This window comes from Homalodisca vitripennis, chromosome 8, assembly GCF_021130785.1.
Source record: "Homalodisca vitripennis isolate AUS2020 chromosome 8, UT_GWSS_2.1, whole genome shotgun sequence".
NCBI lineage: Eukaryota > Metazoa > Arthropoda > Insecta > Hemiptera > Cicadellidae > Homalodisca > Homalodisca vitripennis.
The window spans coordinates 116,412,928-116,436,389 of record NC_060214.1 but is presented as its reverse complement, the minus strand read 5'-3'; the positions used below and the strand labels follow the sequence as shown (position 1 = coordinate 116,436,389).

The 23,462-nt window shown below is 36.1% G+C and overlaps 2 protein-coding genes across 2 annotated transcripts; both read right to left on the bottom strand.

The window, feature by feature from the left end:
* Window positions 1-4,318: 4,318 nt before the first annotated feature.
* Window positions 4,319-6,044, bottom strand: LOC124368341 (vicilin-like seed storage protein At2g18540). Its single transcript, XM_046825617.1, has 3 exons — window positions 6,036-6,044; window positions 4,778-4,843; window positions 4,319-4,459 (listed from the first exon to the last, which is right to left on the bottom strand). Exons 1-3 carry the CDS (start codon window positions 6,042-6,044, stop codon window positions 4,319-4,321), a joined length of 216 nt encoding a protein of 71 aa, XP_046681573.1.
* Window positions 6,045-7,494: 1,450 nt separating this feature from the next.
* LOC124367169 lies at window positions 7,495-23,189 on the bottom strand. The gene is made up of 4 exons (XM_046823818.1): window positions 21,502-23,189; window positions 12,932-13,067; window positions 9,050-9,309; window positions 7,495-7,845 (listed from the first exon to the last, which is right to left on the bottom strand). Exons 1-4 carry the CDS (start codon window positions 21,702-21,704, stop codon window positions 7,728-7,730), a joined length of 717 nt encoding a protein of 238 aa, XP_046679774.1. The 5' UTR covers window positions 21,705-23,189; the 3' UTR covers window positions 7,495-7,727.
* Between the last annotated feature and the right edge of the window lie 273 nt (window positions 23,190-23,462).

Below are 23,462 nucleotides of genomic sequence, written 5' to 3'. Positions count from 1 at the left end.
AGAATTTTGTGTTACAACTATGGATTGATTTAATAATCAGGGGGGGGGTTAGGTGCCGTGGAAAATTATAGGGGGGTAATTGTATAATATAAAATTTGTTAGTATGTAGGGACGGGTTTTTGGTCGTGAGGGAAGGTCGGCGTGTCGGTATTGTGCAAATTGGTAGTCGGTATGTGTAAATTGGTGTCGGTAAGTGAAGATTAACATTCGCGGTTATTGAATTGTTTTTACGATTTAACTTAGTGTTTGGTCCTTAAATTACAACTTAAAATTCTTATCCAAAGCAGGCAGGAGAATATTGTGTAATTAGGATTATGGTCGCTCCAACTGTCTTGCATCGTGCAGGCGGGTACAAGCCTATAGTCCCCTGCCGGTGACACGCTTTGCTTCCAAAAAATCCATCCCAATCGTCACATTTGGGTAAGCAGAGCGAAAACTATAAAATTTTTATTGAATCAAATTATTTTACATCTGTTTTCAAAATCGTTGGCTAACTAAATCTTAAATACTCCTCATTTTTCAAATCTTATATAAATTTTTAAATATAACCTAAAAACAAATCATTTCGACATTATATACACTTTTCTAAATTGAATATGGTTCTAACACTTATTACTAAACAAGGTAATAACAATCTATTTATTTTAAAGATATTTTATTATCAACAGATTATTATTATCGCGAAGCATTAAATTAGTTGCCTTTTAAATTGCCGTGATGTTAGTGTTTTAACAATATGATCTCCTGCCTACAATTAAATTTATTTAGCCATACTTACGATCTTTATGTATTTCATTACTTTGATTATAATACAATAATCGATATAATTAGTTTTCCAACGCTGCCGACACACGCCGACAATGGAGAATTGGCTTACATTTTCAAAATTATTTTGTTGAAATTTAATATTTAAAAAAAACCTTTCATTTTTGCATTACAAACATATTAATTATTAATTGATTTATTTTGGAAAGGTTTTCGGCCATTATTTTAATAGACATATATACGAGTATATAACTAATAAAAATGGTGAATTGGCATCATAACAAAAGTAAATACATTTCAAAATTTGTTTTTGTTACAATTGTAACTAATAAACTTTTATTTTTGCAAACATATGAAATATTAAATATCAACACTTAAATTCGTTTTAAATTTGTGTAAATAGTCAATAATGTAATTTAATGAAAACAATTGTTTACAAATGGCATATTTTCAAATAAATCAAAATTTCAATTCCAAAAGCAGACGATCAACCACGGGACCTGAATGTCTGTGGTTGACGTTGTGAGTAAATCTAAATATACACTTTGAAACACACTATGGAGATGAAGACTGAGTTTCCTCGTTGGTGGGTTCTTTTGTATATTGTAATTTTTTTTCATAAATTCTTTCTATATTGCAATTTTACGTAGCTTTGGGTAAAATAATCTATGTAAAGATGCATTTTTTTTTTATTAATATTTTTAGTGCGCCATCCTTTTAACCGGATTGCCTTATCAACCAGGAAAGCATAGATTCTTTTGAACATGTTGATCACATGGTCAAATTAATTTTTTTCTTCTCCATAGATATACACAATCAGACAGACAAGGAAGAAAATCTAACACATCTCTATTCTATCCGTTTACTTTTACTAACAACTAAACGTCTTACCAAAGTGTAGGGAAATCTGTAGGAGCACAATGTACAAAAACTAAAAATAGCATTTGTGCTAGATTGTGTAATTTATGTTGTAATATATGTTGTGTTTTAAGGATTTGATTAAGGTATGATGAACGGATAGGTTTAACCATGTCATAAACTATTCAGACAGTTACGAAGTATAAACATGATAAATGCATTAAATAACGTATGAAATACAATGATCGTAATTACTCGTTAGCATTCTATGCTGCTCGTATGTGTGTTGTGAGTGCATTTGCAAAATTTAATTGATATCAAACGAACATTAAGTTGCAATATCTATGTTTTCTAAATAAAGTTAAATGTTATTTATTTTCTAGATATAGACTACAAAACACTCGTCCTACATTCTACTTGAATTTTGTGCAAGCGAATATATGAAGTTAGGTGTTGATTGTAAATGGGAATATTTAAAAAATTACCTTTCCTTGTCATTTCACTATTATACCTTAATGTATGTTTTCCCTTGGTAGGGATACCTTTGTTATTGTGTGGCCTTATTTATATATTCGTGTATCCGACCTTTAATCGTAAGTGGATCAATTTTTTTTATATAACGGAGCTATTTTTGGATATCGCATAAGCAAGTTATATCCACCGGACTAACCATCCCCAAAATTTTTTTTCCCGTAAATTTACGCACCTTAGCTTTGCGTGGAAACATGGGCAATGTCACACACTAATTTTAAAAATATACTACCACCATTACTAAAAATACTACAATACTTCGCCACAACGACACTCTCAAAATCCTATCATATGTCCAAAACATTCCTAATTTAAAATATGGTGAAATATTGTAAATACGACCATGTGTATTCCGAGCACTTGTCCCCCATAAATTAATTCCTTACAAATTCCTCCACCCTGACAATGGCCTTGAGATAACCTGAAAGCCTATACATACCATGTGAAGAAACAGTGGTTGTCACTTGCAAATGCAAATGAATTCATCGGATCAAGTAACGGCAACATCTAAAGAAGAGACGTACCCACAGTGTAAGCACCAAAAACACATTACCGTCAAAAAACTCACGTCTCTGGAAGGAAGACACTATCTTCACTAGAAGTATCGCAAAAAACCCATCAGTATTGTAATACGCCACAGTCGACTGCAAGCAGAACAAAGCGAACAACGTTGCTATAAGGTCCCAAAAACCCAGGGCGCGTAAACCAAACTCTCTCTATTCTCGTCGCGCACGGAATTCCACATGCAATTTTTAATTTTCAGGATGACCAGAATTCAATCCTATTCCCTCACATACACTCCACATCAAATAAGAACTTTGCTGATTGTATCGAACTCTTTCCTGTTCGGTGGGGGTGGTGTGTGACATTTTCCCGTTGTTTTAGAATATATACAAAATATAACGTAGGTGCGATCCCTATACGGTCATTACTTGAAGGGTGACTAGTACAAGATAGAACCAACAGTTGGTTTTAGTTCCATCATTATTATGCAATACGTAATTGGTCCTCCTGTCGTCACCCGCTCTTTCGATTGGTGGAGAGCACAGCTCCATGAATAATTTTTGGATATTCCAAATTGAAATTTTTATAACTATATGTTTCTCTCTCTCTCTTCTTCCATTTCTCTCTTCTTCTTCTCTTTCTCTTTTCTTTTCGTTTCATCTTCTTCCTTTTCTCTTTCATCTTCTTTCTTCTTTTCTCTTCTTCTTCTTCTTTCTTTTCTTCTTCTTCTTCTTCTTTCTTCCTATCTTCATCTTCTTTCTTCTTCTTTCCTTGCTTTCTTTCTTCTTCTCTTTTCTCCTCTTTTCTTTTTTTCTTTCTTTTCTCTTCTCTTAATCTTCTTCTTCTTGCTTTTTCTTTTCTCTTTCTTCTTCATTCTCTTCTTTTTCTTCCTTTCTTTCTTTTCTTCTCTCTTCTTTTCTTTTCTCTTCTTTTTCTTCTTCTTCTCTTCTGTTTCTTCTCTTCTTCTCTTCTTCTCCATTTCATTCTTCTTCTTTCTCTTCTTCTTTCTTCCTTTTCTTTTCTTTCTTCTTCTTCTCTTCTTCTTCTCTCTTCTTTTCTTTTCTTCCCCCCCCCCCCTTTCTTTCTTTCTTTTCTTCTTTCTTCTTCTTCTCGTTTTCTTTGCTTTTCTTTCTTTCTGCTTCTTTCTCTTTCTCTTTCTTTTTCTTCTTCTCTTCTTCTTTTCTCTCTTCTTCTTTCTTCTTCTTCTTACATTTTCTTCTTTTCTCGTCTTCTCTTCTTCATTTTATCTCCTTTCTTCATCTTTCTTTCTCTTCTATGTTTCTTCTTCTTCTTATCTTTTCTTTCTTTCTTCTTCTTCTCTGTGCTTTTTATTTTTCTTTTTCTTTCTTCTCTTCTTCCCTCTCTTTCTTACTGTTCTTGCTTCCTTCTTCTTCTATCTTCTTCTTCTTCTTTTTCTTCTTTCTTCTTCTTTCTCTTTCTTCTTTCTCGTCTTTTCTTCTCTCTTCCCCAACTTTTCTCTTCTTCTTCTTCTTTTCTTTCTTTCTTCTTTTCTTTCTTTCTTATCTTCTTCTTCTATTCTTTTCTTCCTTTCTTCTGCTCTTCGTTCTTTTCTTTCATCTCTTCTACCCTTTCTCTTCTGTTTTTTCTTCCTTTCTTTCTTCTTTTCGTCTTCTTTCTTCTTCTCTTCTTCTTCTTTTCTCTATCTCTTCTTTCTTTCTTTTCTTTTCTTCTCTTTCTCCTTCCTTCTTTCTTCTACCTTCTTTCTTCTTTCTTCTTCTCTATCTTCTTTTTCTTTCTCTTTCCTTCTTCTCATTCTTCCTGTTCTTTCTTCTTCTTCGTTCTTTCTTTCTTTCTTTCTTTTCTTCTTCTTCTCTTTTCTTTCTCTTCTTTTCTTTCTTCTTTTTCTTTCTTATTTTTTCACTCTTTCTTCTTCTCTTCTGTCTCTTCTTCTTTCTTCGTCTTTCTTTCTTCTCTTTCTTCTTTCCCTTCTTCTTCTTTCTTTCTTCTTCTTCTTTCTGTTCTTCTTTCGCCTTTCTTCTTCTCTTCTCTTCTTTCTTCTTCTCTTCTTCTTCTTGTCTTCTTCATTGCTTTCTTTCTTCTTATTTCTTTCTTTCTTATTCTTTCTTCTTCTTTCTGCCTTTCTTCTTCTTCTCTTCTTCCTATCTTCTTCTTCTCTTCTTTCTTTCTCTCTTCTTTCTTCGTTCTTCTTCTTCTTCTTCTCTTCCTATTTCTACTTCTTCTTCTCTTTCTTCTTCTTCCTTTCTTTTCTTTCTCCTTCTTTCTCTCTTTCTACTATTCTTCTTGTTCGCTTTTCTTTCTTTTTCTTCTTCTTCTACATTCTTTCTCTTTTCTGTTTTCTTTCTTTCTTATTCTCTTCTTTTCCATAATTCTTTCATCTTCTTTATCTCTTGTCTCTTCTTCTCTTCTTTATGTTTCTTTCTTTCTTTTCTTTCCAGTTTCCTCTCTTCTCTTCTTTCTCTTTTCTCATTTCTTCTTCTTTTCTCTTTCTTTTCTTTTCTCCTTTCTTTCTCTCTTCTTCTTTGTTTCTTCTCTTCTTCTTTCATTCTTTCTTCTTCTTTCCTTCTCTCTTCTTTCTTCCTTCCCCTACTTCCTCTCCTTTTTTCTTTAGAGGGGAGATTGTGTGACTTGCCCACCACATTTAACAGGACCGCCGAATCAACGTTAGAACCGGTCTTTCTGATAACCCGCCGTGCGATGGATGACCGGTGGTCAGATAAGGGGGAGTCTAGATTGAAGTCAGGGTAGAGTGAGGAAGTCGATCGGCCGAGTGGCGGTGCGGAAGATATTAACCTGTCGCAAGTCTTGAGTTTTTTATTATTTATTTTTAAGAATTTTGTGTTACACTATGGTGATTGATTTAATAATCAGGGGGGGGGGTTAGGTGCCGGAAAATTATAGGGGGTAAATTGTAAATTATAAATTGTTAGTATGTGGGACGGGTTTTGGTCGTGATTGTGGGAAGGTTCGGCGTGTCGGTATGTGTCAAATTGGGTGTCGGTATGTGTAAATTGGCGTGTCGTAAGTGTAAGATTATCTTTTCGCGTTTATTGAATTGGTTTTGAAAACGATTTTACTTTATAGTGTTTGGTCACTTAAATAACACAACTTAAAATTCTTATCAAAGCTGGCAGGAGAATATTGTGTAATTAGGATTATGGTCGCTCCAACGGTCTTCCATCGTGCAGGCGGGTACAAGCCTAGCGCCTCGCGGATGACACGTTGCTTCCAAAAAAATCCATCCCAATCGTCACATACGTGTACAAATTCATTTCTTGAATTGTCTGATTTGATTACTGCCTTGCAGTTTTAAAGAACAGCTGTTTAATAACGCTCATTATTGATAACAGCTGTTTGATTGAAGAACGTTGCTTGTGCCATAAAAAACATAACCTAACCTCCTCCATTACAGTTTTACTGATATTGAAGTTCGAGAAATGGCGTTTAAGTTGGATAAAAAAAGTGAAGTGTTGTGCGTGGGATATTGCTTTTGGCAACATTATAGAAGCAATTAGGCAATTTCAGGTTGCCTACCCAGGAGTTGAACCACCTCGCAATCACACAACAAGTAAGTGGAAAAGTCTTTTGTTAAAAACTGGAAGTGTCGTGAAAAAGTACCCTAGAGGATCAAATGAGGAAAGAGAGTACTAGTATGAGCTTCAATGTTCCACTCTCCAGGTAAATCGAAATCACTAATTAAAGTTGAACTTGAAACTGGTGTCCAAAGTCTGCAGTACAGAGAATAATTAAAAAAAGAAATTTAAACTAAAAACAAATCCTGTTTTGGTAATGTTTTTGAAGTATAGTTTTTTCAAAATGCCGCCATTTTGTTTCAACATTTGCTAGAGATCTAAAATTTATAAAGAATATTTTTAAAACATATTTAATGAATTGTGTAGAGTTTTAAAATTTTCAGTGAATAAATGGGCAAGCAATATAAAATCAAACGTTTAAACCTTTTCATGGGAGATCCGGTATTTTGTCGTCTGCCGTAATAAATTGCACAAGAAGCATTTCTGTAACAACCCAGCGTCGCAGAAGTAGTTCTGGTTTTTCTACTAGATGTCAGCACTTGGTCCTTTGTCATGAGTGTTTTGCACCTTGGTGAGTTCGCTCGTTCGCTGTAGTTAGTTACAGAGTGTAGATAGCTACTAAAAACAGGGTGTTGTTGCATGTCACCCGTCTGGGAGAATTGTAGTTTTATCTCTAGGTATTTATTGTACCATGAAAATATCCTATGCACAAATAAACGATCAGTTTCATTTTCGTGATGACGGATATTGAAAAATAACCTAAAAGTCAATATGGTTAAACTTGAATAAGCGGCCTACACAGGTTATTCGGTTTTTTTAATCGAATGATTCGATGTTTTTATCCTAAATAATAATATTTCGATATTACAATTTATTTAACTTAGCATATGATTTCAACTTATTAGTTTTGTTATAGTAATTTTAATGTAAACAATAAACAGCTAGAAGTAACTAATATTTTGAGACTTTGAAAATGGCGAATGAATATGAGGAAAATATGTGAGAATATTTTTCACAAGTGACGAGATTTGTTTAACAGGCTTCAACATTTGGGTTTGGCTCCTGGTAACCCATGGGGGAATTATTTCCTTTTCACAAAAGCGGTTACTTATTGATATCAAGCTGAGCAAGTTAGAAATATTTTAAGGTTTCTTCAATATCTAAGTCTAGACCATAGTTGGTTTTGTTGTTTTGTAATGTTAGTGTTAAATTTATGTTCTTAAAATTGTAATGTACGAGATTCTTCTTGTTACGGTAATTCAATTTTTAAATATCGAAGTTTGATGATATATCGAATTGTTCAATAAAAACAATCGAATAACGAGTATTAAGTAGTGGTTTATGTGTTTTAAACGTAACTAAGTTAATAGTAGCCAATACAAGCTCCATCTTCAACATAATTTTAGGTACCTAAAGAACCGTAAAGGGGTTAAACTACCAACTTTGATCACTTTCATACCACAATAAGCTGAATAGATCCGACTGTTTTCTCTAACCTTACAACATTTGGCTTAGCACTACAGTAGTTATTACATTTCGGTAGTCACTCCAGTGGCTCTAGTTGTGGTAGTTGTTCAGCCACTTGACACATTTCCTCCTGGCCTTCTCCCGCACTTCCCACGGGATCGGTTCCTGGTCCAGCCAATGAGGCTTGTCCTGCTGGTACAGGTTGAACCTGAGGACAGCATTTCAAGGTCGTCAGTTGATGTCAGCTGTGCAGATAAAGTGTTTCTTTGAGAAAGTATCAAAGTCATTATTTTAGCATCCGTAACACAGCCAAAATGAGAGTAAGGTTGTGGTGTGTTGAAGGGTTTTGGCAGTTGGATAATGTTACAAGTGTTTTAAACGCGTTGGCCTGATAAATAAATCGTCTAAAAAGTATACGCTTGTTTGGAGAGCCGGTGGCCACACGATCTAAGACTTCAGACTTTAGATCTGAATTAGAGATAACACAGTTTCAAATTCTGTCTGTTACTGGAGCACTTTTTTATCAGTTCTGTTGACTTTGTATTGTACCGACTTTTACCTTTCTTGTCTGATAAGATCTTCGCACAGCCCATTGGCCCTAGAGATGGGAAATGCCGTTATTTGCCAATAACCTATTACCAAAATAACGTGGTTAGGTGGTATTACGTTCCAGTAACCTGTTACCCGTAGACTTAATATACGGCTGTGGGGCTATATAGACAAATTATACGAAATATACTAATTGTGAACTGGTCATTTAAAACTTTCATTGCACAATACAAATTATTGTATAGTAAACAAAAACTTAACTAACTCACTACAAACGTAATATTTAGATTAGTATACTACTTTTATATAGAATACTTATAATTAATGATAAATAAGAACGAGCAATTGAATTGATATATGTTAGGTTTCTTTTATTTTTTCCAGAAACAAGTCTATGTTTCTATTTTGATAAATTTATTTTATTTATGTATCATTTCTATTTCAATCTGATATTTTATTCCCTGCCCCTTCCCCCAGACCATCCAGCTCACTCCACTACGTTATTGGTTTCTCAGTAACGTAATACCAGAAAAGCGTTACCAGAACTCTGTTCTTAGACACATTGCTTGCACAATAATAGCCTCGGCTGACGAGGTTACTGAGCAACCTAATACCAGAAAGACGTTATGAGGATGCCAAATCATTGAAACCATCTGTTACTGAAATAACAGAGTGTTACTGGTAACACGTTATCCTGGTAATAGGTTACCACTAAATAACGATGTTACCGACACTAATACGTTATATACTACCCATCTCTAATTGGACCGTGAGGATGTGCACAATAGAGCTAAAAAGGGGTCAGCCTACTCTTAAAATGTATTTTTAAATAAACATGATTTAAAAGAATACCTCTGGCTTACCCTGGCGGGGTGACGAAAAAGTCATCGTATGTGGCCAGCATGTTCCACAGGCCGGACATGTTGTCGGGGGCGGTGCGCGGGCGTGAGCGGGGGCGGGGAGTGTGAGACTCCTCGCCGGGGCTGTGCAAAGAACGCTCCCGTTTCTCTCTCCGTTCCAAAACCACCTCCCCCAACTTCTCTACGATTTGGCGCTCCACTAGAGCCGGCAGCGGCTGTGGCGTCGCTCTCATAATACGTCCTTCGTCTATACCCAGGGCCTCCTGCGAGAGAGAACATTTATATTAAAATTTAAATGAGACGTATCAATCGTAAGTACGTAGGTGGGCTACCATAATTTTTTCGGACATTTACCATTGTTTTCTGATAAATCAAACTTTAAACAAAGAACCGACCCAGCAGGGATCACTTCTGGCTGGTTTATACCTTCCAGTTGAACCTACCAATGGGCGCAACAAAAATCGATGTGTCACTTAAATCTGGGCAACGTTATGGAGGTCCAGGAGCGGGACATCACTAACCGCAAATGTCGAGATTCTGGGGTGCAAGGGCAATTCGATAGGTCTCGTCTACTGAGAGAGATGACTGTTGGAGTTGGTGGAGTTTGTTCCCTAACCTCAGAGGTCCTTGCTAGCCTCAACAAGGGAGTGCCACCCCTTGCCTGCTTTGACTGGAGAGGCTGGTTCAGAGCTGGCCTCTTCTTCTTCCGGGGGGACATGACTTTGAGATTAGTGCCCTAATTATTCCTCATGGATATCGATAGGAGGCGGCCTCTACCCCCTAACCTACCCATCCTGAATATCCTGTTACTCCGGAAGCAGCGTTAAGATTCTTACAGGATTAAGTGCAATTTATAAGCTTCTTGTCCTAAGAGAACAAAAACAAAGAACCGTAAGTATTCAAATAAAGAGATAATTCGGTATGATACGATCGTATGAAACCAATGTGGAGTGATGACACTGAAAACAAAAAAAAATAAACTGACAACGGTTTGGATTGAAAATACACTAATAACGAAAGTAGTCGAATTGAAACTATTCAAAATGAAATTAAGTGCCTTTACTCGATGTGTTTCTTTCATTGCAATTACACCGCAGTTACAGGTAACTAGTCCCATATCATCTGAAGTAGAGTGATGACAATAGTAACAACATTTGCTGCAAGTAAAGTATGTTGTGGCCATCGCAAATACGTATACTCAACATGAAGTTTTTCTATTGACATAACAGCATCATTTTTCTACAATATTTTAATAGTTTCCTCCATAAATAAGTAACATATTTTCGTAGTATTTTCCATATTTTTCTCTCTTAATTATTCACATCATTGTGTTTTTGCTACATACAAAATGGTGTATCTTTACTTAATTTAAAATTTGATTTGACTACAGATGTAATTTTTATTTCTATAAAGCTTCGACAAAACATGCTGTCTCTGAATAATTAGAGGATTTATTGAACTTGGAGGGTTAAATCATTTATGTTTAGTAACAGTTTAATTTTTTTTTTAATCATCATTTATCTAGTAAATTATTATATTACAAGCAGTATTATGATTCGAAGAACGATGACTTCAGCTCCAATACATCTTCCGCTTAGTACAGTTCGAGGACTTTAACTGTGCGCGTGACCTTGAATGTGTGGTGATAGACGGGAGGGGTGGCGAAGTAGCATTATGCGCTGCGTCCCGAAAACATTTCCTGTGACTCATGGGTAAAACCCTCTTTTCAGGAATCGTATTGGCCCAAATAACTCATCACACTCGCTACAATCAGTCTGTTTTGTGACAGTCCTGATTGTGGTGGAATTAAATAATAAGAGATTACCAAATAATAACAATAATAGGACTTATCCTTGTTTTTCAGTTGTTATAGTGTTGTTTAACGTGTTTTTGAAAATAACGTATTTTCAATACTAATTTGCAAATCGAAATCGTGAGTTTAAAGTCGTTTAGAGATTGTTGCGCCTTCATCTCAGCGGCTAGCACGTAAACGCAACACATATACCACACAGATAGCGTTTATTAGTTGAAAGGGTAGTATTTGGGCCCTACGAGCACAGCTAAATTCCTCCAACTGTACAGCGTCTGAAATCTGCTTCCTGCTCCCCTTCCACTATAGCAGTGCTCTATCCGGAGGTGTCGATCTCCTTCACGCTACTAAATTTAGAAGCAGGTGTCCCTCAAGGGTCTGTTTTGGGACCAATGTTGTTTTGGATTTGTATTAATGACTTGCCCAAGCAGCTTAACTATATTGACAAATTAATTCTTTTTGCAGACGACACTACAAGTCTAATTAGGTCATAGAGCAGATTTCACCTATCTCAAAAATTACTAGACAACTTGAGCTTGATATTTTACTGGCTTAAGAACAACCAACTTTCATTAAAGATCTCAAAAACATCAATACTTAACTTTCACTTTATTAGAAATACTGTTGATCAAATAGAAATAACGCCCTTTGAAAATCAATTAACCTCCTTTAAAACTTGCAAATTTCTTGGTGATATTTTAGATGACAATTTGAGATGGGAAAAATCACATCAATTGATTAATTGGAAAATTAAATTCAGCATGTTATGCAATTAGAAAAATTAGAGATCTAACTGATCTACGAATTGCAAAAACTGTTTATTTGGACTCTTTATTGCGGTATTATTGTTTGCTGGGGCATGTCACCGTTTATAGGAAAAGTTTTCAAAGTTCAGAAAAAAGCGGTTAGGATATCAAGCAATTTGGACTTTAACCAATCATGCAGGAACCAATTTAAAGATCTTCGAATTTTGACAGTAAGGGGCGTATATATAATGGAAATACTGATTCAAACTTACAAACGTGTGTAAAGCAAACCTCTCTTGTCCCAACATGATCATTTTACACGGAACATTAATGCTATGTTTTATGCTATAAATTAATTTATATTAATATTTAGGTTTATTATCTATTTGATGAGCTTTATAACAATGTAACATGTTCTCTTGGGCTAGTAAATAATTTCATTTCATTTCATTTCATTTCCACCTCCAACCATAGGTCAGTGTTGTCTTTGACATGCTGTTGACACTGTGTACTGTTCTAAACACTATTGTGTTTTTATTAATTGTTTAAGTGTGTTGTCGGTGACAAAACCTGGGGGAATTAATTCTGTGGTGTAACAAAGGAAGAAAGATGGGGAGAATAACCCCTCCCCAAAAATCCCTATATTTGTTTGAAATATACGTATAACACCAATCCAACTTGTTTGAAATACAGCCGTTAAGCGTTTCACTTTGAATTAGGGCTGTCAAATTAATTTAAATTTAGATTTATTCTATATTCCCCGCCGTGGTGTGGTGTTCAATCAGATTCACCCCCCAAAGCCAAGTCCTAGTTACGTCACTGGATTGGTGTGTTAGATATTAAACTTTATTGGAAGACAGCAATATTCGTAGAAGAAATTAAAGATTACTAAAGAATGTGACGTTACTCCCCTTACGTTAGCCACGAACCATCATAAAAATGGGAATAGTGGGGTTTTTTTTTGTAGACTAACTCAACCTTACAAAAAGACTAAGCAACAATTCGTAAAATAGAGGTTAAGTTTTGGGATATTCATGAGGTACAGAGCTCCTTCACCAATTTTATGAATCCATTTTTAGTAAATATTGGCCATATTAATATCAATTAAATTACGATGTAGGTTTTTTAAATTCCTGGATTTTACTTGGACCAAGACTTGTTTTTTTCAAGATTTGTTATGTTAAGACTCTATGTGTAATTCTATCAGATCAACGATTATTCTTCAGTTAGTAATTTCCTAAGTGCTATTGTTTTCGTTCTCAAACCACCCCCGTTTATCGTAGAGTATACATTAAATACAAACCTGAACTTTCAATGTCCATAACTTACCCATGTGTCAGTACTGCATGTGTCACAGGAGGAACAGGTAGAGCAGCAGGAGTCTCCCCTAGTCTGCTCCCTGAGACTGGCCATGACCTCTTGGTGTATGGACGAGAACTGTCCTACAGCAACTGACTCTCCAAACCTAACATGGCAGGACATACTTATCAGCTACATGTACCATGATATCCAGGACCCCTAACCTCTTCCTTATTTGCATTAAGAATTGCGAATGATGGAATGGTTCTACAGTTCAGTTACTTTGGAGGTCAGGTTTTGAGGATATGGTGTATTGCCGTCAGTGTTCATAGTCAGACTTCTGAACAAAATGCTTTAGTGACAAGTTGTCTTTGGTTGTTAAAGGAGTGGAATTTGAAATAGCCAACTGAACCTAAACAGTCCACCAATATACCCAAGACTGGAATCTCCATGATTCTGACTCGTGTTTTTTTTTTTTTTTTTTTTTTTTTTTTTAATTAGTGGACTCTGTGAAGATTGATTGTTGAAGGAATAAACATTTTCCAAAACCTCCTTAAAATGGTCTGAGAGCTGCTGGATAGTAGAAGTTTCTAGTCTCTAGGAGCTGTCGGATTGTGAAACTCTCTGGTCTCTGGGAGCTGCGAGCTTGTGGAACTTTCAAGCCACTTTAAGCTCCCGGATTATGGAATTTTCTAGTCTTGGAGCTGACGGATTATGGAATTTTCTAGTCTGGGCGCTGCCAGCTTGTAGAACTTTTTAGCCTCTGTGAGTTGCCAGCTTGTAGAACTTTCCAGCCTCTGAGAGTTGCCAGCTTGTAGAACTTTCCAGCCTGTGGAAGTTGCCAGCTTGTGGAATTTTCCAGCCTCTGAGAGCTGCCGGATCGTGGAACCGTTTAGTCTATGGGGGCTCCCAGCTGATTGTGGTGGTGAATTCAGATTTGAAATTAATTAGGAGACGTCTTTTCAGACCCTAGTGTGATGTTTGGTAGGAGTATTATACCTATATCTACGGGTGGTGATGGCGTGGATTCAGAGATGGTCCCTAATACAGCCTTTTAAAATTAAACCATCTTTAAAACTTTTATAAATTGGTTTATTTAAATCTATTAAACAGTTTTGGAGCCTATACTACTAACTCTTTAAAAAGGAAAACCTTGCTGGAGCTTGCGTGTTTGCCACTTTGTGCAGTAATTGTTTACTTATTTGTGATAAAACATATTTTGAAATACAAGCTTAAAATGTATGCTTAAACCATATTTGTTTCAAATTGAAACTTAGACCCACAAGATCCATTGATCAAACTGTATTATGATGTTTCAAATTCAATTTAAATTCTTTCAAGAACAATTTTTTCGTACAAGATGAACTTAAAGTTATACATTTCTGAATAAAAAAAAATATAAAATTCTAGGTTTTTTCTTTAAGTAACTTGAAAAATATTTTAAAATTGTAAGTTGTTTTGAGAAAACTTTGGCAAAATCGTGACCCATAGATTGTGTTCACAGGTCTTCACACAAGAAGTGTTCTGGAGGGTGGGATCAGTTCACATTTCACCCGCACTGATCTATGTATTACTACGTGTCCAATGGCAGTCATTTTCCCTTCGAAATTTTTCAATAACAAAAAAAAAATTGTAGCCAGTAAGGGAATAGTAAAAATTATTACAGTGGAAACTTGGATACTTAGAAATTCAAGATGCCAATAAAATTTGAAACTGTGCAGATTTAATCACCTGTTTTATTATTGTGTTATAGGAATTTCAAGGGTTCCAAGTATCCAAAATTGTAATTATCCAAAAAAATGTTCGAACTATCCAGTTTGTCTGTACATTCTCAAGTGGTGGGTGAATTTAGTTGTGTGTGCGTCGAATTTTAATTAGTACTATAAAAATACAATTTTATGAGTAATTTGTTTTTTTTAATGCCTAATTTTTATGTAGACGGTGAAACATATTAACTGACTGAGCTAGGGCTCGACTAGCTATATTTTTAACAAAGAAGTGTACGGGCATTTTTCTAAGGGTAGTCGCTTATTATTGATCTTCTTGATCGTTATAATTACAATTTTCCTGGTTAAAAAGGAACCGCAAAGCGTACTTACTTGTGGATGAAATATATTTAGGAATATAGGAATTGAGTTAGGAATACACATCGCTCTGATCCATTTAACCATTTAATAATTCGGTCATTACCATTACTGACGCAATTTCACACTGACTCATTATTCATATTCTTTATCCTTGCTGATTGGAACAAAATTTGGACTTAGTATTTTATTTTAATTTACTCCCATAAGCATGAAGTGTTGACAAATTAAACGGATTCATCGGTGTATCGAAGGACATACAGGCCGTAACGAAAGAATTATGTGCGGACGGACTGTACTTTTACATTTGAGCCCAAAAATAAAAAAATCAAATCTTCATTTGAACATGTACACAAAATTCTAACTTACTGTGACCTCTCTCTCTCTCAAGAGCTTTATCACACAGACATACGGAGTGACAGTTGATTGACAACTGACTCTCATGTGACCTTTTAACCCCTTAATCAATAAGGCTCTTTTTGGGCCAAAAGGAACCTACGTACCAAGTTTCGTAATCCTTTCTACCAAGAGTTATCACCGACGATCTAAAGCAGATCTTCTCGGTGCTTTATAATGCGTGTTTATTAGACTAGTAAAACGAGCTGAACAATCGTAATTGTTTACAGACTCTGATTGCATGGCAAAGGCGAGTAAAGGTAGCAACGCGAAATCATCACTTCGCGCTCTGTTTATCATCATATGTTCGATAGTTACACTTCGCTTCGCATCCCATCGCGTAGCGTCTGTTTATCATAATCAGTTCGATAGTTTCACTTCGCTTCGCATCCCATCGCGTAGCGTCTGTTTATCATAATCTGTTTGATGGTTTCACTTCGCTTCGCATCCCATCGCGTAGCGTCTGTTTATCATAATCTGTTTGATGGTTTCACTTCGCTTCGCATCCCATCGCGTAGCGTCTGTTTATCATAATCTGTTTGATGATTTCACTTCGCTTCGCATCCCATCGCGTAGCGTCTGTTTATCATCATATGTTCGATAGTTTCACTTCGCTTCGCATCCCATCGCGTAGCGTCTGTTTATCATCATATGTTCGATAGTTCACTTCGCTTCGCATCCCATCGCGTAGCGTCTGTTTATCATCATATGTTCGATAGTTACACTTCGCTTCGCATCCCATCGCGTAGCGTCTGTTTATCATCATATGTTCGATAGTTTCACTTCGCTTCGCATCCCATCGCGTAGCGTCTGTTTATCATAATCTGTTTGATGGTTTCACTTCGCTTCGCATCCCATCGCGTAGCGTCTGTTTATCATAATCTGTTTGATGGTTTCACTTCGCTTCGCAACCCATCGCGTAGCGTCTGTTTATCATAATCTGTTTGATGATTTCACTTCGCTTCGCATCCCATCGCGTAGCGTCTGTTTATCATCATATGTTCGATAGTTTCACTTCGCTTCGCATCCCATCGCGTAGCGTCTGTTTATCATCATATGTTCGATAGTTTCACTTCGCTTCGCATCCCATCGCGTAGCGTCTGTTTATCATCATATGTTCGATAGTTTCACTTCGCTTCGCATCCCATCGCGTAGCGTCTGTTTATGCACGTCATAAACGGTTTACAACTTCGGTAACATCATTCGTATAAATCGACTGTAAGAACGTGAATGTTTATCATGCGACATAATTTCAAGAAGAGTCTAACAAGTTATACTACAATAATAACCAACGTCTTAATTTTCTCCTGTTCAGGCCGCATCAAGGACGTAGCCAGCGAGGGGTCCAAGGGGTCCACCCCACTAAATTTTCAATTACTTTCTTAGAAAACAATTATTATTATTTAAATAATTCAGTGAAACGTATTGCTGAAAGATCGTTTTCAACATCGAAACAGGTCAAGAACTTTTTAAGAAACAAAGTAGGGGATAAACGGTTGACTGTACTTGCCTTACTCTCTGTCCACTAGAGAAATATCAGTTTTCAGAGCAAGTACTAGGTACGATGGCTCAGTAGTCAAGTAGAATTTTACTTTTGTAAAAACTCTTTTACATATTATAAATTTTCCATGTTAATTTGTATACTATTTACTCTGTTTTGCAGAGGATGAAGGCACCTCTTTTGTAATTACATTGCTACATAAGTCTAATCAGTTTCAATTATTAATCCTACACAGCCTACTGAAGCAGTGCCTTCACAATTATGTCAACCTATGCAAAGACGTAAGAACTTTGTGCAAAGTTCACTATTTTGCTTAAATATGAAAATTTCAAAAATTTGAAATTTTCCGGTGGAGGCCCTCAATATCGTCTTCGCACCCCCAAAATATTTTCCAGGCTACGCCCTTGCACCGCGTCGAAAAAGTGTCAAGACAATTATTATTATCTTGAGATACTTCGCTAAGATAAAGGCATCTTACCAACAGACATTAAACCGAAACATCGCATCTATTCGAGAGGCACTAATATAGCCTAAAAAGATTTTCGTTTCAGTGATCAAGAAAAAAAAGTTGAAATTGACAATTTAAATTATAATATTTAGTGCATTGTATCATTTTAATGATATAACGTGCACCCAGGAATATATGAGTTCTATAGTGTCAATAAATCTGATTCAATTTACAAGCGGTTATGATTTATGTCTCAGCTAGGTTTTATAATCACAATCGATTGGTTCTACTCTAGCCATAGCTCCTTCGGAGATAAGCGCAATGCCATTATCTACGAGACAAATCCAAGTTCCAGTCGATGTTCAGGTTCTACTCTAGCTATAACTCCTTCGGAGATAAGCGCAATGCCATTTATCTCCGAGACAAATCCAAGTTCCAGTCGATGTTCAGGTTCTACTCTAGCTATAACTCCTTCGGAGATAAGCGCAATGCCATTATCTCCGAGACAAATCCAAGTTCCAGTCGATGTTCAGGTTCTACTCTAGCTATAACTCCTTCGGAGATAAGCGCAATGCCATTATCTCCGAGACAAATCCAAGTTCCAGTCGATGTTCAGGTTCTACTCTAGCTATAACTCCTTCGGAGATAAGCGCAATGCCATTATCTCCGAGACAAATCCAAGTTCCAGTCGATGTTCAGGTTCTACTCTAGCTATAACTCCTTCGGAGATAAGCGCAATGCCATTATCTCCGAGACAAATCCAAGTTCCAGTCGATGTTCAGGTTCTACTCTAGCTATAACTCCTTCGGAGATAAGCGCAATGCCATTATCTCCGAGACAAATCCAAGTTCCAGTCGATGTTCAGGTTCTACTCTAGCTATAACTCCTTCGGAGATAAGCGCAATGCCATTATCTCCGAGACAAATCCAAGTTCCAGTCGATGGTCAGGTTCTACTGATTAAATAATTTTCCTGTCTCCGGCATCGCGGTAGCTCGACTCGCAATCCATCCACTGCAATCATAAAACTTTGTGCAAGCTTAAATTCGCAAATTAATATCAATTTGAATTATAAACCCACTCATAAAAACTACTGTCAGTATAGGTGATCAAGGTAAACTAACTAATTAATTTAATCAAAGATAATTTTTTTTCGAACAACAACAAACACAATAAGAAATGTTTCTGAAGTGAATTGAAATTCGCATATTTTAAAATATGGATATAAAATACAATAAATGGAACTGAAATAAAATTAGATATTTAGTAAATTAGTAAAACAATAAATATGCTAAAAGAATGTCCATTATTTAAATACTAAGACTTTACTACTCAATTACTACTGCTGATTCCAAATTAAAACAGTTAGTTTTAAATTAACAAATATTTTTATTGGTAGAGAGAGCTTTAAACTATAGTTGTGTAACAATGCAATTTGGTAAGGTTCATTCTTTAGTCCAGGGACACTAGACGTTACATACTTATTAGTTGTTAACGTATAAATTAATGATGATTAGAATTTATTTATAAAAATAATTACGTACGTACCGCAATTACAACAAATTGTGTTTACTCAGAAATTTTCAAGACAACTGATATTTTCCCAAAGTGGACAGAAAGTAAGGCCCCATTTTGTTTCTTAATGTCAGTAATATAGAATTATTTAAATAATAATAACTGTTTACTAAAAACGTGATTGAAACAATTGCAAACTTGGGGATGGGGCTCTAGACCCCTTGGACCCCCTCGCTGGCTACATCCTTGATATTAGACAGCTTTAATATCGTTAATTTATAACTCAGGTTATTTTAGGTAAATATAAGCCACATAAGTAAACATAACTGTAATTTTTCAATGTACATTGTACATTGGTGTTTTCGTGTACTTTTCAACAAGAAAAATACGAGTCAATATTAAGTACTTATGAATAATTCTTTAGCCATAAATTAAGTGTACTGCAAATCATATTCACTTCAGGTTTCCGTTTAACCTTCTCCGTAATAAAACCGTTTATGATGTGCTAAGCAAGCCCAAAACGTTTAGCCTGTATTCTGACATAGAGGTCCGTTCTTGATCACCTTCAGCTTAGAAAATGATCTTTCTGCAGAGCAATTAGTCACAAGGCTTCAAGATAATGTTTATAAATCATTTAGTGTTGCGGGTTTATTAACATGCCACCATCACTGGAATCATCATATCTTCAGTGCTGCACAAATTAACCTCCAAAACTAATAATAATCCTCTTCAGTTTCCTTCTTCAAGATTTCTACCATACAGAGCCTACCTTTCTTCTGACTGTGCTGTAAGGAATATCTCTTACTATGACATTATAACATTTTTAGTTAATCGCTTTTTATCCAACTAATCAATTGAACTTCATACATTTTATTTTTATACTTTTGTGCAAGAATTGTTGGGCAGTGATTTCTACTGTAGCCGAATGTAAAATGTAAAATAAATGACCAGACGTGGTGAGAAGGGTTGGTTCTATGCGAATGTTGAGTTAAGTTCCAGTTCACCTTCCTCTTAAGTGTCTGGAATCTGACACTGTCACAGACTTGACTCCTGGAATCTGGAGTCACGTCAGTTTGAAGAGGCCCAAAAGATGTCGTTGACGAAGACATTCAAAACGGATTCTTTGCATCCTTTTAACACCATCGACACCTAGACCTCAAAGGAGGTATGTGTGGTTTACCCAGGAGCCATCCGGTGTAATCCGGATGAAGAATGTTGTCATTGTATCATCAGGTGCACAATTGAGTGCATTAAGATGTTCTAGAGACGATCCCGAAGCGCAGTGCAACAACCAAGCCTTTGTGGGAAGGACTGCTTCAATGCAATCGTTGAGTTCATTTCCTTCTTGTTTCTCTTAGTAAAAGAAACCCATTTAATTTTAGCCAGAATAAATGAAGTTCTGCTTCCACGGAGCTCAACCCTCTGGGTTTACTCCCTAACAAGAATTTAAGTGAAGTGCCTGTGCAAATAATGCGTGATTGTTTTCAGCCAAGTTCATGTGGATTTGCTCTTAAGTATTCCTTCCCTCTACAATTTTTTATTTACTCGGAATCAAAATATTTTATTCGTTTCATTGCCACCTTTTCTCCAGTAAAACCATATTGTATTCGAAACCACTGCACCAGTTGATAAAATATCGACACTTACTCTATTCCGACTATGACTTTCAAATGGTAACAAGCAGTTTTTGAAACGAAATCATTGATTTATATCTCAATGTAGATAATCTGAGTGACACTCTTACTATTAATACAATTATATTAGTCTCACAATAAGTCCAGTCTGTAGTGAAGGAAACAGGATTTTCCGGACATTTACCATCGTCCAGTGAAAAAAATCAGTAACACTACGTTTCGAGATCTGCAATCTAATATCTCCTTCAGGTAAATAACTAACCTAACACATAATTACAAACTATGTTAAAATAAACAAATACTAGGGCGCTGTGACACGTAAGTCAGGAATTACAACCACGATGTTGTGTGTCATGGTTTTGACTGTCGTAGGTGGTTGGTCGACGAATGCAAACCTACTGTGACCTGCATTCTGTAGTTTAGTTTTAATAAATTATTAGTGTTGTAAATATGACTAAATGTAAATAATACAGTACTTTTGGGCGAGGCCTTTCGAACCAAATTTTTCATCATCAGGCGATTCCACAAATAAATATTTACATTATTTTTATTACAATTAAAAATACGAAATGGTGTAAATATGCAAATATAAACATGTTTGAAATATTTCAGCCAGTATAAAAAATTAGATATGACTACAGTATAATTTTTGAATAAATTGAAAAGTAAGAAGACTGGAATTTTCATTAGGGCCTTCTTCATTGTTTATGACTTTTTCTTTATTTATGTTTGTGTGTAGTGTTTCCGTAACATTGACACACAACATGGTGATTGTGATCCCTGACATAGGCGTGGCACAACGCTCTGGTATTTGTTTATTTTTAAATAGTTTGTAATTACGTGTTGGGTTGGTTATTTACCTGAAGAAGAGATCAGGTTGCAGATCTCGAAACGTAGTGTTACTGATTTGTTTTGTGTTACTGAACGATGGCAAATGTCCGGAAAAATCCTGTTTCCTTCAGAATCCTTCCATCGTCAAAAACAAATTTCAATCAAACAATGTATAGTAGTGAAATAAAATTACCTTGGAGCTTCTTCGGAGAAAGGGTGGGAGACTACGGAGTGCTCTCCACTAGCTTCACTGACGGTGTCGAAGCTGCGGTCTCTGGGGGACAGAGGGGTGAGGAGGTCGTAGCTGTGGGTGGAGGCGCTGCCTCGATCCTCCAATTCTGGCTCGCTGCGGAGAGAGCTCCCCATGTGGGAGATGAGGATGCTACGTCGTGACATGGTGGTGTTGGTGGTGGGAGCAGTTGGAGGAGAAGAAGCTTTCGTAAATATGGTGTGTTGAGGGAGTAATCAGCTATAAAGCATCTCCACTAGGGGATCAGAGTCGTGTGGTGGAATCGGTGGGACTAGATAAGTAACCTAAACGAGGAGGAGAAGAAGATGAAGAAGAGAAGTGAATAAGTATAAAGTCGAAAATGGAACGGGAAAGTAAATCTGTTCTTTGAAGATCGAACTCTAATAGAACGAGAAGAAATAAGTGAAAATCTCTGGATAGACGAAAGGAGTAGATCTGTTTAAATAAACCTCAGATAGACGTCCAAAAGGCAACTAGAATTAGAGAATTAGTGAAGATTTCGTTTTGTGTGGGGAAATGAGTGGAAGAAGAAATGAGTAGAAGAAGAAATTATTAGAAGAAGAAATGAGTAGAAGAATAAAATAATGCAGTTGATCTAACAAGAGAAATTTGCTATAATAGAATTTTATTAGAAGTGTTAACTATGTAGAAGGGATGTGTTCAGTAAGATATTATGTGATATTATAGTCGGTGTTACGGAAGAAAGTCATGTAGGAAAAACTGTGTATTAGTGAGTGGCAAAAGTAAAATTTTGGAAGTATTAAAGAAGAGGTCCTTCCGGAAGATAAGGGATTTGTTAGAATCGATTATTTTTACAAGTAGAATTGGTTATCAGTCTTCAATTTGTGAGTTACTAAGTCTTGTGATAGTGGAAAGAACTTAACGCTGAATTATGCAGAGTGTAAGTGAAGAGATTCTATTCTAATCTAATAAGCGGTATAATAATAAAGTAACATTGTAATTTTACTACAAGAAGGTTTGAAAAAATCTGAGGAGGTGACAAAATTGACAAAACTATGCAAGATTAGTTATTTTAAAATTGTTTGACTCGAGTCTAGTAGGGAAAAGTCTTAGGTTTAAGAGACTGCTTTACAGCCAGTCATTAGACACAAATTACTAGTTCTACTTCATCTGATAATCAACGATGCTCCAGAAAACCCGTTCAGGACTTTTGTCAGGACTTTTTTAAAGTGATTTCGGGGTGAGCCTCGACAAGTTGATGTGTACATTGCTGGTTCATCAGGAAATCAACGAGTACCTATACCAAAGCCTTAGAGCGATGAAAGAAAAGTCCACAAGTTAAAGTAAGGGTAGCCACTGTCGAGCGCCATCTTAGTAAATTCGAACACGTTTTCTGATGTGGTATGTGAGTCATTCAAGTAAAAAATACATTTAATCACGTGGACAAGTATTTTCACGCACTCAGAATATACAGTTTCAATCAACTTGCACTCGTCTTCAAGTCGGAAGACGCATTTTAGTGCTGTCCAGGTGGTGTTTTAATGTTCATCACATATTTTAAAATATCAATGCTAAAATAGCAGATAACACTGACTACACCCACAAGTGAAGGATACGATTTTGAATTATCAACCCCCACATGATGACACTCCAGACACAGCGCGGATGACGACCGACTTTCAACTGGAGAATCTGGTGAAGGGTAAGGAGATCGATGGAGCACGATGGCACAGCCTGGCACGGCGACCCATTCCTGTGCGAGTCGATGGATAAAACAAGTAACAACAGAACTTAAGACATTCCACAACAAATAATCTTCAAGTGCCATTCTTAATTCGGTATACTGCACTTAGATAGTATAACACATATGTAATATACAAAATTAACATACAGGGTGTTTTTCTTTAATATTAACAGAATGGCGTTTGTTGAAAATGTTGAAA